Below are 17,288 nucleotides of genomic sequence, written 5' to 3'. Positions count from 1 at the left end.
TAAAGAAAGTAGTAGAGCCAGGTGAACAAAATTTTCTGGAATTAGCTTTAATGTCAGTTCCTGAAAATCTCTGGAAGTTTCATTTACCTAGTACAACTGCTTTCTTTAAAAAAATTCAAAAAAAGCTTGTCCGGAAAGCAATTTGCTTACCATATACATCCGCAAAGGGATTCATTTTGAGTACGTAATGCTTTTATCCATTTTATCAGAAAACATTTTTCTTCAGATATATCCAATTATTCATGCGACAAAAATGATTATTATATTTAGACACAGGTTTAAACGGGGAATCAAGCGGACTTATTCTTCTTGGCTATCTATCTATCTACCTTTACCATCCTATACCAACCCCCACAAAGAGTCATTTCTACATATATACTATCACTAAAATAAAAAGAACTTATGAAATTTAATTAAATGCGAAAAAACGTGAAGTTTGTTGAAGTTCTCACATGTTCAACAACCTTTGAAGGGGGAAAAGGTGGCGATACATTCCTTACAACATTGAAAAGCAGCTTGAGGAGTATTGGCTGGCGCAAGCATAGAAGGACAAATTATAGAACAATTCATAAAAGAAGCTTGAAATTTCGGAAAGAGGCACGATTTAAAGGAGGGTGGATTTTATATCCACCCGTGGCAAGAAAAAAGATTGACACAAAATAATAGCACATGATAATAACCAACATGACAAAACATAGTACATAACAATAACAATGAAAAACATACAATTACTGAACAAAACAAACATAATAAAGCCCATAATACCATAAAACTAACTCACATAATTACACAAAATGTCGCACGCATGATAGATAGATACTGATATATATACTGATTTATAGCAGCTAGATAGATAGATACTGATTTATAGCAGCTTTTAGATAGTTTTCAATCAATTGACTAACTCAGAATTATCATTAACTAATATTTTGGCCCTGTTGGGCCAAAATTCTTATATTGTGGTAGAAAACGGCACTTTGCTTTGGCGTGATCCTTTTTCTTGACTTAAAAAGGGCTGTAGGACTATTGAGGTCCATTAAAGTGATTATCTATAACCTTCTATTTATAAAAATCATCACCGGGAAAAAAGGAGATATGCCAGCTACACTACCGAATGCTAAAATCCGATTTTCCTTGATTTTCAAGACGTTTAACTGTGAACTTCTAGTTAAGAATGTCAAACCCTGGCAAATTGATTCGTAAAGAAAAAAAATTAAAGAATACGGCACTGTTTTTAGAGTATCTACCGGCTGTTCTGATCTCCGTTTCATGGCTCTTCAGTCAAAAAGAGAATGACGGGGAAAATTGTTTTGTGGCAAAACGGCACTTTGCTGCGGCACCTCTTTTTTTAACTCAAAAAGAGCACTGTATATTAAGATTTCTGATCAAATGATGTTCAAGTACAATAGGTTTTCAGTTTAGGGTTTTTTATAATGGTGGGATAAATGGTGTATTTCTTAGGCTACTTGGATTTGTCTTTATTTTCGAGGGGTTTCCAATTCCTTTTGAAATTCTTAAAAATCTGTTTCGCTGATTACAAATAATTATACTGTTAAATATGAATAATAACTAGCATTTCTGAATCAAGGTCCACTGAACAATTTTTCTCCCTAGACAGCTCCTTAGAAAACGTACTTTGACGACTTCGCTTACATGGGTCGTAGTTCGCTCTTTACTAGGTTGCAGCTACTGCTGTAACTAAGAAAACGGCTCAATTATCCAGCAATACAAATCATAATGTACAGCTATGTACGTCAAATTTTTACTCGATATGCTACTTATGAGAAGCGTAATTGTGCCTCATAAGCTCTAGAAAACAAATAATTCAGGCTAAGTGGGTCACAGAAGGTGCGTGACCGTCATGATTTTCAGATAGCCTTGCTTTTTACCCTTAAAAAAACACAGTATAATGAATAAATTAGAACCTAAATGTTCGACCGCTTAGTGCCCGAAGTCCTTCTTTATCGAACATTATTTATATGTTAAAATCCAAAAGAAGTTTTATTTATAAAAAAAAAAGAATAAAAGTTCTGGACTCATTATCTTCGAGTTTAATTACTTTCTTTTTCTCTAGTTTAAACACTGTATATAGATAATATAACAGTAAGATCACGGCTGATGATTCTGGCACTTTATTCTCGGTGCGTACAAATAGCTCCTCCCATTTACTCTGACATTAGCGGGCCAGTATGTATCTGTCAGTCACTGAAAAATGGTGCGAATTTGTATTATTCGTAATTGCGAAAGCGGAAAGAAACTTGGTGAGCCGAATTTTTTTGCGAACACGTGCACATTACGAAGTAAGATTTAATAATCAGGAAATCGAGAGACATACCTATCAAGCAAAATAAACTAGCAAGTATTTATTTTAGTTTTAGTAGATTAAATATTTTATTATCTCTCTTTTTAACAAAGGGGCCAAATTTTTAAAACTTGTTGTTTGATTATCTCCTTAATGAGCTCATCAGTACTACAGACAACAAAAATCAAACCAATATCAATAAATATATGTGAAAAAAGGAAGTGACTATATTTAATTTAGCTGCAAGTCTGCATTCATGTCCACCACGTAATTTTCATTTGAGAAAAAACTGATAAAACTTTGGAACTGAAATATCAATGCGAAGCGCCAAATTTCAGAATCAAATGTCATTACTTTGTGGCATTGTTCAAATAAAACTTATTTTTAACTTGATCATCGTTGTAATTTCATTCTTTGTTTTTCTTTCCATTCTTAAACCAATGTTATATTTACCTTTTGCATTATTACAGCCCACTGTATATACATTTATATAAATTTATATGCAGTGTTACAGCCATACCAATTATTCTCCTTTCCTTTTTTATTCTTTAATAATTTCTGATGGTTTTGAGTTTGAGTTATTGTAGGCTTCTATTTCTTCTGATCCTAAGTTTAATATGGCCTATAAACTTATATATATATATATATATCAAGGCCGTATCCAGGGGGGGACCCCGTTTGAACCCCCCCCCCCCCGAAATTTTTGACCGACTCGAAAATAAGTCGAAGATTAGTAAAACCTAGGTAAAAATCAGTAAAATTAGTCGAAAACTGAGTCAAAAATTAGTAACCCCCCCCCCCCCCCAAAAAAGTAAAAAAATTTTTAAACCCCCCTGAACAAAAATCCTGGATACGGCCCTGATATATATATATATATATATATATATATATATATATATATATATATATATATATATATATATATATATATATATATATATATATATATATATATATATATATATATATATATATATATATATATTTATACTACGGAAATTATTCCGTAGATATATATCTACGGAATACAACCTGGATCTTTGACAACCTGGATACACTTACACTCTTTTGATTTATTTAAATTGTAAGAGCAAAAGTAGTTATAGTAATGGCATCGAAAGTTTCAAATTAATACCCCCAGTCGTTCTCAATATATTGCTGAGGTGTCTTATTGGCAACCAAACACACAGGCCCTTTTCCGTAGATATATATATATATATATATATATTCCGTATTTCCGTAGATATATATATATATATATTCCAGATATATATATATCTGGAAATCAACTATGCTGAACAAAATGGTTATCTCAAAATTTTGATTGGATGTGTTTGGGGAACTGGTGGGTGTGGAAGGGGTGTTAGTTGCCTTCCAATCACTTTTGACCCTTAAAAAGGGCACTAGAACCCTCGATTTCCAATCGAATGAGCCCCCTTTGAAGTTTCTACCCCTTCCATATGAAGTGCCTCTGGGAAAAAAATAATAATAAAACATAGGAGCAGTATGGCCTTTACTATAGGCAACGCTATAGCGTTGCCTCTGATTAGATTGACTTTCTCGTGTTTTTTTGCGTCTTTTAATGATTTTTGCGTGTTTTAACAATCTTACCTTTCTTATCATTTGCTCTGCTTTTGTAACATAGTGAGTAATACATATATATATATACATATATATATATATATATATATATATATATATATATATATATATATATATATATATATATATATATATATATATATATATATATATATATATATATATATATATATATATATATATATATATATATATATATATATATATATATATATATATATATATATATATATATATATATATATATATATATATATGTGTGTGTGTGTGCGTATATATTTGAATTGCATTTTAGGATCCAAATTTGCAGCTTTAAAATGTATGTGAGTAATTGTTGCATAATTTTATTCTTCTTTTTCTTCGACAGCTTTGTTTAAACAGAAGGGAAAACTGTATAAAAGTAAATTTCAGTTAACTGAAGGAGGGGTACTTTCTCCCTCCACTTGGATCTGTGACTACACAAACCAATGTTGACTGATTAGGCAATCAAAGGATAAGATTTAAGAGTCGAGAAAGTCTGGTTTTGTATTTCTGTTTACATATATAAATTTAACCCTTTTAATCTACCAAATTTTTTCTAAACAAGGGTCACTCTTTATTTACTTTTCGTTACCATGAACAGTTTAATAATTAAGTTTCTCTTCAGAAAAACCTGAGTCAGACTAGCCAAATAAAAGCAAGTTATATTATTGAGACAATCCTTACCGTGAAAACGATTTTGTTTCAAGTTTGTTTCAGAGACCTAAGCCAAGCTAAGCTCGTTTTTTTGTTTTACCCGTAACCCAACTGATAAATTTGAAATAAAGATAATCCTGGAATGCACCTCAAATAGACACACATTGCATCCAAAACAATCCTGAGGTTTCACAATTATCAGAAAAATTATTGAGAATATTTTTTTTTTTCTTCGTTTTCCATGACCCAAAAGACAATAGCCAAAAATATACTTCCCAATCCAGTCACTTTACTTTAGAATCTGAAGTTTAAATAAAGAAAAGCTGATCTGCATTTCAAAAAAGAAAGAAAAATGGTATAAATCTGCAGGACTGCATTTAATCAATAAACCTAACCTGTAGAAACAGTATTTAGAGATCAAGAAACAAAATTTTTTAAGACAAGAAAACACTCCTATAATAAAAGAAAAAGAACACTGGTTGATTGGTCAATGCCTTTTACCAGTTATTACGTTTTGACCTAGCATATGAAGTGAGGTTAAGAACTGCTAGCTTGAGCTTCTTGTCCAGCTCCACTTATCATGAAAAAGACGACGACAGGTATAATATACATCCACTGAAAGGAAAAAAAATTGTGAGGAATGAAACAGCATATTCAAAAAACAAGAAAATCTTACAAACTTTTTACTTATTAAAAGAGCAGAAGTAATGAGATTGAGTATATAAGAAAACAAAAGACAAATACAGGGTTCAAAGTAGAAAGTCACTTCAACCGTCAAGGATTGTTATCATAAATAAAAATACTTATTGGGTATGGTGACATTATCTATTGTGTTTCTTTATACCTTAATTTTCACGAAAAAGCGTTTCAGGCGTGAGAAAAGTGACACCAATTTAGGGGAGGGGCACTCTCCCTCCCCAAATTTTTCTGTTGCTCCCTAGGTTTCAAAATATAACTTCTTTTGAAAAACACTCCTTTTTGGTATTTTCATTGGGAAACATAAAAAAAAAGCAAAATACCAACCCCACCCACCCTAGATGTTGAAAAATGAATTTCTCCAACATTTTCGGGAATTAGTGTCACTGTGCAGGCTTTTACAATTTTCAATAAAGAAGATTTACAAAATGCACTTATTAGTTTATCTGCTGCCCTGTAAAATTCACGCGGTGTAACATATCGCCTTTTGAGTTATCACGACCAAAGTGTAGAGTTTATCAAAGACTCCCTTCCAAAAACTGTATTACATTAGTTCAATTTTTTGGGAAGGCTTTAATAGTAGTTTAGTTTTCTAAGTAAACTAGTCTCAATGAGTGCCTCAAAACAATGAAAGTGGAGACTCGTTGAGCCAATTTCTTAGGAACTTAGCAAAATACTCTTAGCTTAAGTTCATACACCAATAGCGAAAACAAAGCTATACTATCTATGATGCAAATAGGTCTAATCCCTAACCAACATCTATATTAAATTTATTTTATAATTCAACCAGAATCCTTTTGTCCTCTCTCTGCCACGTTCCACTTGTTCAATTCAACAAATTTTCCTTAACAAAACTTTCTGAATGATCTCAACCTGCGGAAATTACTCAGAAATCCAGAACTTCGTCTAAATACATAAAGGATTTAATCATTTCCAAGCTATTCAGATTAAGCGTCTTACAACAAGGGGAGAGAGAAGATTTTCTCAAGGCCAATAAATTAAAATGCTCGGAGAAAAAAGTCCAAATAACCCTGAATCAATTACAACACATAACAACCGTCTCCAGTTGACATAGACGGATCAAAAAGCACTATTAAACTTAAGAATGGCTATATTGCAAAGTAGCCATACAAAGTAAGAAAAAAAAGCCAAACGTAACTCAGCTGTTTAAGTTATACTACAGAAAAACTATCATCGGTGGACGTATCAAAAGACGATTTCTGAATTTTTTTTTTAAATTAAAACCCACGAAAAGAACTAAACAATTTTTTGATAATGAACTATATTTTAGAACATTCCTTTGAATGGATTACATCTTGGATACGTATCTTTCAAATGCTCTAAGTTCTTAGCCCTAAACTTGAACTTAGCTATACCGACCTGTTTTTATTAGCAAAAAAATAAAATATATTTTGTTTTTAAAAAGCAGGGTTTCAGTAAACTTGTATTATATAGATAAGGGCCTAGGCTTTTATTTCTATTAATAGAAAAATACTTTTCAAAAAAGGTTTTTAAAGAAAACTAAAGGTGGATATTAAAACCCAAAACGAACAGACGTTATCAAAGATGAAAAATTAAACCTAAAACGCACAGAAATTATCACCCAAGAGTTGACCTGACACCCCCTCAGACCCCCCCCCCTAAAGGCTAGAATGGCATTTGCAATGTAATGGAACCGATTTACGTTATGAAAAGTGAATTTATTTTGTCATAAATTAAAAAAAAATCATTTTCCCAATAAAAAATCAAAGAAAAGTAGGCCAAAACGAGCAAAAATACAATCATATAAAGAAATTACTGTCAACCAATAAACGAAACCTAAAGGGAAGAAGAATTAAAATAAATAATAGCGTTAAACATTACAGACAGTACCATGGTACCATGGATCAATAAATGGAACATAAAATGAACAGAAATAAAAATGAATAATTGAGCCAAACTTAAAACGAAAAGAAATTACCACAAAAGAAAGAGGAGGAGTACCGCCTGTCTAAATGAGGCTATAGCCTCATTTGCGCTTTACTGAAAATGATTTGTATTTCGAACAGTCTGTTTGTTTTTTTTTGTTTTTTTTTGTCATAAAATCAACAACGGCTAAAAAAATGAAATCACAATACTAATCAAGGTATAGAATTAAGAGCTACATAAAGAAAGAATGGGACTACTCGTAAAAGACCCTCTAAAAGGCTAGAGTCCATTGAACACTCCTGAGAACGATATGTCTTTTGATTTTTTTTACTATGATTATCAAAAACATCAACATCAACAAAAAAAACACATCAACATCAACAAAACGAAGTAAAACGCAATACTAGTCGAGGTTATGGGAAAGAAAACAATATTTCTTAGAATAATTTCAGTTACAACTATCAATTTGATTTCACTATTTCAAAACGATAATTTTTTTGCCAAAACATTTTCTTTAGATACCATAATTAAACAGTGTGGACAGCTGGTCCCAAAATAAAACTTTTGGAACAAATATTAGAAATTTTTGAGGCAATATGTTGAGTTAGTTCAAGGAATATTGTGAATCAGCAAATCAACAAATGATTCATCAGTCAACTTTCTATACATTTGAAAGGAATATATATCGAAAGAAGAAAGTACTGATGAAAATTTACAACACATATTTAAAAAATAGTTCCTCGATGTGTGATCAATTTTTGATTTTTCGATGTAATCAAACAGTTCGTGGTAACGAACTGTAAGTAAGGTGCGACCCGGCTCAATAATAACCGAAACTAAAAAAAACGGGATTTTGATACCAATAGATACAGCAAAATAATCAAATTTTAATGCTGATTTCCAATATATAAGTTTCATCAAGTTTAATGTTACCCATCAAAAGTTACGCGCCTGAGAAAATTTGGCTTGATTTTCGAAAAAAGGGGGAAAGACCCCCTACAAATTATAGAACCTTAATGAAAATCACACCATAATATTCAACGTATCAGAGAAACCCTACTGTAGAGGTTTCAAGCTCCTATCTAAAAAAATGTGGAATTTTCCATTTTTTGCCATAAGAAAGATCACGGATTTTTTTTTTTTTTTTTTTTTTCAGGGGTAATCGTATTGACCCAGTGGTCCTAGAATATCGTAGGAGGGCTCATTGGAACGGAAATTAAAAGTTCTAGTGCTTTTTTTAAGTAACCAAAAAAATGGAGGGCAACTAGGCGCCCTCCCACGCTCATTTTTTTCTCAAAGTCACCCAATTAAAATTTCGAGATAGACCTTTTGTTCGACACAGTCGAAAATTTAATAACTATGTCTTTTAGGATGACTTAATCCCCACAGTTCCCAGGGGAAGGGGTGCAAGTTATGAACTTTGCCCATTGCATACACCTTGTATTGGTTATTGGGAAAAATACAGACATTTCCCGAAAGGATTTTTTTCTGGTGGGGGGGGAGGCTGGAGGAGGGGGGCACTCGGGAGAATTTTTCCGTGGAGGATGTTTCTTTGGGGTAAGGGACATTTCTATGAAGGGGGCGCCGGGTTTCCAAGCATTATTTAAAAAACGATCAGAAATTAAATTTAAAAAAAACAAGTTTTTTCAACTGAAAGTAAGAAGCAACATTGGAACTTAAAAAGAACAGAAATTATTACGTATATGAGGGGATTCTCCCCCAGTCAATACCTCGCTCTTTGCGCTACAGTTTTTTTTGTGCTTTCAAAAGAGCTATCTATTCTAATTAAACTGCTTTTTTTATTCTGGTTTTTTGTAATAAAAAAAAATATAAATTTTAAATTAAATAGCGTGTTATTGAACACGAGGATAGCCCCCTTAAATGCGTAATAACATATAAGTAATAAAAAAAAAATAAAAGAAACACAAGCGATATGACTCAGTAGTAATCGAAACTTTTAAAAAAGGAATTGAGATGTCAATAAATGTATCAAAATAATGGGCTTATAATGCTGCTTCTAAATATATAAATCCAATTAAGTTTAGTATTACTCATCATCGGCTACGAGCCTGAGAAAATTTACCAGATTTTTGAAAGAGGGGGAAACGCCCTCTACAAGTGAAATAATTTTAATGAAAATCACGCCGTCAGATTCAGCGTATGAGAAAACCCTATTACATAGGTTTCTAGCTCATATCTGCAAAGATCTGTAACTTTGTATTTTTTGCCAGGAGAAAAATATACGAATATAGAAGTTCGTTACGTAAGTTAATTTGTAAATTACGTCAGAACCAAATTTAGAGACAGCCATTTAGCAAAAGAAAAGTAAAATTTTTACGAAAATTTTGTTTACTTATTCAATGACGATGAGCCAAAATAAAAGCTGCATTAACTAAAAAACGATCAGAAATTAAATAAAAAAAACATTTTTTAAACTGAAAGTAAGGAGCGCCATTAAAACTTAAAACGAACAGAAATTATTCCGTGTATGAAAGGGGCTGTCCCCTCCTCAACGCCTTGCTCTTTACGCTAAAGTTTGACTCTGTCTCACAACTTTGTTTTTTAAAACAATAAAAAACATTAGCGTAAAGAGCGAGGCGTTGAGGAGGGGACAGTCCCTTTCATATACGGAATAATTTCTGTTCGTTTTAAGTTTTAATGTCGCTCCTTACTTTCAGTTTAAAAAACTTGTTTTTTTTAAATTTAATCATGGTAAAAGACAAATCGTTTTAAAATATATTTTTTTTTCAAACAAGAACAAATAAAACTCGAGCTCTTAGAGAATTTAAGAGGGTGGTGGTCCTACCTCCATTTGTGTTAATTTCTGCTCCTTTCTAGCTTAACTTTATTATCTATTCAAATTTTTGTTTATTTACCATTCATTTATTCATGTACAGTAGGCTACTATCTGTCATATTGAAGTTTAAACTTCTTTTATTCATTCATAACAATCTTTGTTCGTTTTATTTTTACTTATTATATGATCCTATCTCTGTTCGTTTTTTATTTCAATATTTCTCTTTATATTTCTCTGGAAAACATTTCTTTGTTTTGAAACATTCCTTGAATTAATTTTGTGGCGGAGCACTAATTCTGCTTTCACAGCTGTTTTTTTTTCTTCTCGTGATCAGCGGTCTGTAGCTCTGGGGAAAATGAAACAGGGCACAAAACCTCTGATTTATTTTGCAAAAACTTCCAACAGTTTTCCAGAAAAAACCTGTTTTTTCTACATGTTATAAATGATGTCAAAACAAACCATTCTAGCTAAGAAAGTAAACTTTTCGGGTCACACTATGTCGTACTCCTTCAGAACATTAGATTATCTCTCTGAGAACCAAAGAAAAAACATATTCTGAATAAGTCAATCTCAAATGCCAAAATCTACTTTTTTTTTGGGTAGATTTATGAATTTTTGTATTTTGATGACCCTTGTATTCTAATTGGATAAGAACTATGAAAAATGCGCTCTTTTTACACCAATTCGGGACAAATCCTTTTCACGCGAAATCAGTACTTTGTTAATTTTTCACAGAGTAAGGACGTAGCTTGTTTTGCACAAAGTCAGTCCCCAACCTGGACTTAGCTAATTTTTTACCCGCGTCACCATAATCCTACAGCTTGATCTTAACTTCTTTCCGAACCAAGCCAGGACGGAGCTTTTTCTTGCACCAAATCTGTCCACAGCTTGACTAAAGCTCGTTTTCACACCTTATTTTTGTACTGAGTCAGGAGTTAGCTAATTGTTAGACCAAGTAATAACAAAGATCAATTGTAGATTACGGTTATCTGCATACGTGTGGTACACGTATCTGCATACAGTGTAGATTACGGTAGATTACGGGTTCCCAGACTACAAAAGAGGATCTAGAACCAGGCTAGTAGGTAAGGTAGTAGCACAAACAGAGACCAACAACTGCCAAAGGTATTTTGCTGAGGAACTGACCAGCTTCTTAGATCCCTCTTGATAATGTTTCGAATGGTATGTACCTGGGCAACTAAACCCAGGCGATACCCCTTTGAGTGATAACCCATCCAAATCATATACTTTTTATTTTTTGAGAAAGTTCTAAAGAATATATAAAAAACATTAATAAAAATGGTTAAACAACTAGCAGCATAGCAGGTATTTTTGATGCATCCGGTAGCATCAAATGCGTTAAACAATCCACACAGGTTATTATTTCGGAGTACTCCACTCACTTTGCTCACTTGCCTAACATAAGTAAACACCGATACAGTTTTGTTCTTAGACTTCGTTTCTCTGTCTAACTACCTGAGAATTCCGTTGGTACCTTATCTTAGAATACGACTTGACAGTCATTTAAAGTTTATTTTTGATAAACAGCAAAACAAAGTTAAGCATTGGGGAAGTAATCTGTGACCAATCAACTGACTGATTTTGACAAAATATTGGATTTTTTTTTTCTTTTTATAAAAGGTAGTTTTACAGTCTCTTTTTATTTGATTACGACAATGTATCAAACAATAAATATGAGAGTTGCTTATAGTTTATAACTAAAGCAAAAGAAAGTTTAAGCCTTATAAAGTGCAAGTTGAAACATAAATGTCGTAATAACAAAGGTGTTATTCTAAACACAGAAGAAAAAAAAGTCGATTTCTTTCCATTACTCTTATTCTCTTTATTTATAAGTTAATAGGCAGCACAGTAACTTCTTTTATGCCTCTCAAAGCATTGCAAAAAATGGAATAATTTCTTTATAATTTTACAGCAGTTACAACTTACACACGGGTACATCATTTTTAACTAAACATTTTCTAATCACACGAGCAATATCCAATTAACATTCTCGAAAGCGAAGTTGTTATCAACACAATTTTCCATGTTTTTGTGTAGATAATAGTTTTTTGTCTAATAGTTTTTGTGTAGCTTATCATATATGATCAAAATTATAAATACAAGTAAAGTAGATGGACGGCATTCAGTTGATGTTGCTGAAGTGTCCACTTTTTTTAGTTTTATGTGACTAGAATTAATTAAATTATAGATAGTTTTATGTTCTAGTTTTTTTTTCTTGAGCAAACTCGATTTTGGCAGATGTCGCTTCCTAGTCAATACTTTTCATCTCATTTTCACTGTTAAGAATTAAATGCGAATCTTTTTTTGATTATTTCATCTTTTCAGTGCTAATTTTTTTCTGTAAAATCCCTAAATTTAGCTCTGAAGACTAGCCTGATTCATTAAGCATCCAATAATAACAATTCCTGACATCTACATTTGTCCCAACTTACATATTTAGCGAAAAATCCACGGTTATCCTTTCCTTCTCCTTGCTGCTTGGCAATCTTTTCCTGTTCCATCCTTTGAATAAACGATGATGTGTCCGGTCTATAAGAAATGAATTCATGCATTAATGACGCCGGGCAATCATTTAAGAAAGCCTAAAACCTATTGCCTCCAAGTTTGGTGATCTCACTTGATCCAACTCACAAGAATAAGCAAAGGAAATTAAGATTTAATATGGAAATCAGATTAGGGACCAAAAGGAAACTTCTGAGATAGGATATATTCACATATAATATTCACGAGTTTCAGAATCCTTACTAGAAAATGCGACACCTACCTCTTACAAAGAGGAAATCGAATGGCTTTAGTTATCAGTGAAGATGATTGACAGTGAGCAATAATGAGAACTTCATAGTACCCAAAATGAAAGAATTCTTTTATTTTATGAGCTTTGATTGATGATTATATTTGTTTGATGAAATAATTCTTTTAATGTTTCTTCATTGATTGGTTACGTTTTCCACGCATGTTTTTTCATTAATGAAAAATAAGAGAGGCCAGCTGGAAATCAATAATAATAAATAATGGAAATGAATATTAGTTTCAGTACCTCTAGGTCCAATAATAGTCGACATACCAAATTGGTGCACTACATACCAAAATCAGAGCCTCATTATTGAGCTACAAACTCTAGCTCACACATGTAATTTCCTTGTTCAAATCATTCAAATAAAGCACTGTTGCAGGATAACATTTTCGGTCATCCTGTCAAAAAGACGTTGATGTACATGTTTGGCAAGTATACAAATCGAGAACTGAAAAAAAAATCGCTCTTTCCAAAGATAATCTAACATAGAAGTCGTGTGTTGGAACTCGTATGGACAATGCTCTATCAATGAAGGGATGTATTAAAGGAACTGTATCCCACACGATAATAGCAAACCCAAACCTCATTCGTACAAATGACCTTTTAAATACAGGTAGTTGTTTCAAAAACATTGCAAGAAGATTTAAACCCTGTGTTGCACCAGATAGTTGAAACAGTAAACTATACTAAAATTAGGCCATCTAAATCAAGATTACTTGAAAAAATATAAAAAAAAAAACTGATTAGAATTATGTTAGAGTACTATTACACGTCGAAGTTCAAAGGCTATCGAAAGTACATTGTGTCCATGAATTACATAGAGTTAAAATAATCTCTTTTTTTTACCAGAAAATGGAACGAAAATTCTGCAAGTACCTTCGTTGTGAATGTTAGATGGCCAAGCTAGGATACTTAAGATATATTCAATGGTCTAAATAATATGAGATTGCTAGGATGCAAGGTAGGGATGAAAATACCCCGAACTTCAACTGATAAATCAGTTGTGATTAAAAGGAAGCCTAGGGCGGTGTCTCAAATATTAGCAAATTCTTCTTTCACACGGAGCGTTGTGTCAAGACACAACATTCAACCACCAAATTCAAACTGAATTCAAACTGAAAAAATTCTGAATACTGATGATAGTTTCGTATATATATATATATATATATATATATATATATATATATATATATATATATATATATATATATATATATATATATATATATATATATATATATATATATATATATATATATATATATATATATATATATATATATATATATATATATATATATATATATATATATATATATATATATATATATATATATATATATATATATATATATATATATATATATATATATATATATATATATATATATATATATATATAAAAATATATATATATATATATATATATATATATATACTGCTACAATAATAGAAACTATTCAATTTATACAATGGTCATTTTCCGACAAGCTCTTACTAGCCAAAAAAAACAACAACAAAAAAAACACCCATACAAAACCTCGAACTCTCCGCGATACTATACTCTGCAAGGAACTCAGCTTTCTTTCCCTTTCACGTTTACATCCCGTTGCAGCCTTTTGATTTTTAGTTTCATCTTAATGTTCTTCACATTTGAAGTTCCTTGACAAGCGCACTTTGCTGTCATTGGCTGAAATTTAGTCTTAATTGTTGGTAAGCTAACCAAACTGAACTTTGGCTACGCCTAGTCTTACGACTTTGAGAAACCAGGGAAAGAATATTTTAATGCAGTTATAAATTATTAGTAGTGGTAGAAGAATTTTGGACCCTATTCTCTTGACTTTTATTGAGTTAGGTTGTCGTCGTCGTTGAATTTACTTATCTCCTAGCATAGACGAGCATTCAAATATACCACGCTCCCAATACCCCTAAAAGACCTCATGAATCCCCATTTTAAGAGAGAAATCTCTAAAGCTGAAACTCTGCACGAAACCGGTTCAAAACCAACCCGGTAAGAATAAAATTGGCCTCCGTGTTTTTTACAATTATTCCATGCTAAGAGTGTTTCCACTGTTCGCAACAATCCTAATGACAATTGAAACAAAATTAGACTAAAACCTTGAATAGAAACAGTGGTGACAGCCTTCTTGCGGTGGGCCCGAGATTGGTAGGCACAAACAGGGGCCTCATACAGCTAAGTTCCACCAATGTCCAGCAACTGGCCGTCGTGTCCAGTGTTAAACCATGAAACAAAGTATTTTGCAGAATACGCTGCCGATAAAGGATGGAATGCAATCCCTTTGGCACATAAGGTGCCAATCGTGAAGCAAGAACAATTCACTTGAGGAGCAATTCAAGGTGGGAAAGGGAAGTTCTTACATTGTACCGATTCTGAGGATCAAGTGTCACGTGTCGAAGATGGCTGGCGAAGGGTGGATGACCTCCCCGTATCTCTTTTGAGGGGCAACTCTTGCCTACCCAAATCGGCCCTAAGCTGGTGGGTCGGGCTCAAGGGACAGGGAAAAACACTGATGGATACTTTGACATTATCAAGAACGGCTCTTCTGAAAAGGGTACAAAAAAGAGCTAGGCAAGCCTTATTTCAAAATAACATACCCGGAAAAGCATCAATAGCCCAGCAGCTATTGAGGGTATATTTTTGGGGGATGGGGGGCGCAAAGGCAACAGACCTTTGTGGCCAGGTCCTCAATTTAGTTTTATGAGTCAGTCCATAATATTGATAATCCTTAATTGTCATGAATACTAACAGAAAGCACAGAGTGACAAAGTAATTCAAAAAATTCTAAGCGTTAATAATTCGATGGTACAAAACTAAGAACAAGAAAGTGATATAAGAATAGTTTTTGGGTTAAAATTGGACAAAAAGGATCCAAGAACGCGCAAAATGTCACCGAGATTGCATAAAAAACAATCGTGAATGCGGCTTTTGTCACACATTATTTTTTCCGTGATTCCATTATTGGAAGTCAAGAGTAACAACTTTGGAGTCAAAATTTTTGTAAAAACAGGTTACACAGAAATACAAATTATTGCCGTGGCCGCAAATCGTGTATCCTAGATTGCAAAAATTGGAGCCGAAATTACAGGAATTGTCACCGAAAAAGACGGGTTTGAGTTTCCAGGTAACTATAACCTTTTAGAATATGATGAGACTAGGGCTGAGTTTTAAGTTACCATACGGTCCAACCCATCTAGGGAGAAAGAGGCTTGCTCCTTCATCCTCCTCTAGATCTGCCATTGTATTTGATTGATCTAAATTATTTGCAGTATTGCTTGATTTATAGTTTTACTAAGATAATTGAAAAATTCAAAGGAAACAAATTTTCCAAATTTGTCCAAACCGTTCGGCAATCACCGCGTTGTTTCACTTCTAACGGGAGTTGTCAAATCTTCTTTGAATAGTCAATGTAAAATCAAATTAAAATCAGAGGCAACACTATAGCGTTGCCTATAGTAAAGGCCATACGGCTCCAATATTTATTATTATTATATTTTTTTTCCAGAGGAACTTCATATAGAAGAGGCCGTCTTAGAAAAATCAAAGGGGGCTCATTCGATTGGAAATCGAGAGTTCTAGAGCCCTTTTTAATTTTCGAAAGTGATTAGAGGGCCGCTAGGCCCCCCGCCCCCCCCGCCCATCAGTACTCCAAAACCATTCAATCAAAATTTTGAGATAGCCAATTTTTTCATCGTAGTTTATTTCAGGCGATAAAATAAATTTTTGATGATGATGCTCCCCCACGACACACGGGGCAAGGGTTTTAAGTTATGACATGCGGGCACATAAGGTTTTTATAGAAGAAGTTGTCATAGAAACTTCAAAACATGCTTATTCGATTGTTAATTCAAAGGGCTAGTGCCCTTTTTAATAGTCGAAAGTGATTGGAGGGCAACTAACCCCCCTCTCACGCCCACCTTTTCCCAAAACACATCCAATCAAAATTTTGGGATGACCATTTTGTTCAGCGTAGTTGATTTCCAAATAGAAAACATGTTTTTCAGGAGGACACTCCCCCACAACCCTCAGGGCAAGGTTTTAAGTTATGCCCTGGGGGCATATAGGGTTTTTATAGAAGGCGTTGGCGTAGAAACTTCAAAAGACGCTCATTCGATTTGAAATTCAAAGGACTAGTACCCTTTTTAATAGTTGAAAGTGATTGGAGGGCAACTAGGCCCCCCCCACGCCTATCATTCCCCCAAACACAGCAAATCAAAATTTTGAGATAGCCCGTTTGTTCAGCGTAGTTGATTTCCAAATAGAAAATATGTTTTTGAGGAAGACACTCCCCAACAACCCTCAAGGCAAGGGTTTAAGTTATACCCTGTGGGCATATAAGGTTTTTTATAGAAGGTGTTGTCGTAGAAACTTCAAAAAAGGCTCATTCAATTGGAAATTTAAAGGACTAGTGCCCTTTTTAATATTCGAAAGTGATTTGAGGGCAACTAACCCCCCTCTCATGCCCACCGTTTCC

General features: G+C 33.1%; 1 protein-coding gene across 1 annotated transcript in view; it reads right to left on the bottom strand.

Annotated features, from left to right (window-relative positions):
• Window positions 1-5,007: 5,007 nt before the first annotated feature.
• EMC10 (ER membrane protein complex subunit 10) overlaps window positions 5,008-17,288 on the bottom strand; it is a 67,683-nt gene continuing 55,402 nt past the window's right edge. Inside the window, exons 5-6 of the mRNA XM_089087885.1 lie at window positions 12,434-12,530; window positions 5,008-5,194 (exon numbers count right to left, since the gene is read on the bottom strand). Of these exons, the coding sequence (XP_088944011.1) occupies window positions 5,117-5,194; window positions 12,434-12,530 (175 nt within the window). The 3' untranslated portion in view covers window positions 5,008-5,116. The remainder of the gene's footprint in view (window positions 5,195-12,433; window positions 12,531-17,288) is intronic.

This window comes from Artemia sp. Qi Xiang Cuo, chromosome 4, assembly GCF_049724085.1.
Source record: "Artemia sp. Qi Xiang Cuo chromosome 4, ASM4972408v1, whole genome shotgun sequence".
Lineage (NCBI taxonomy): Eukaryota > Metazoa > Arthropoda > Branchiopoda > Anostraca > Artemiidae > Artemia > Artemia sp. Qi Xiang Cuo.
Note: the sequence above shows the minus strand (reverse complement) of the source record. Positions and strands in the feature narration are given on the sequence as shown.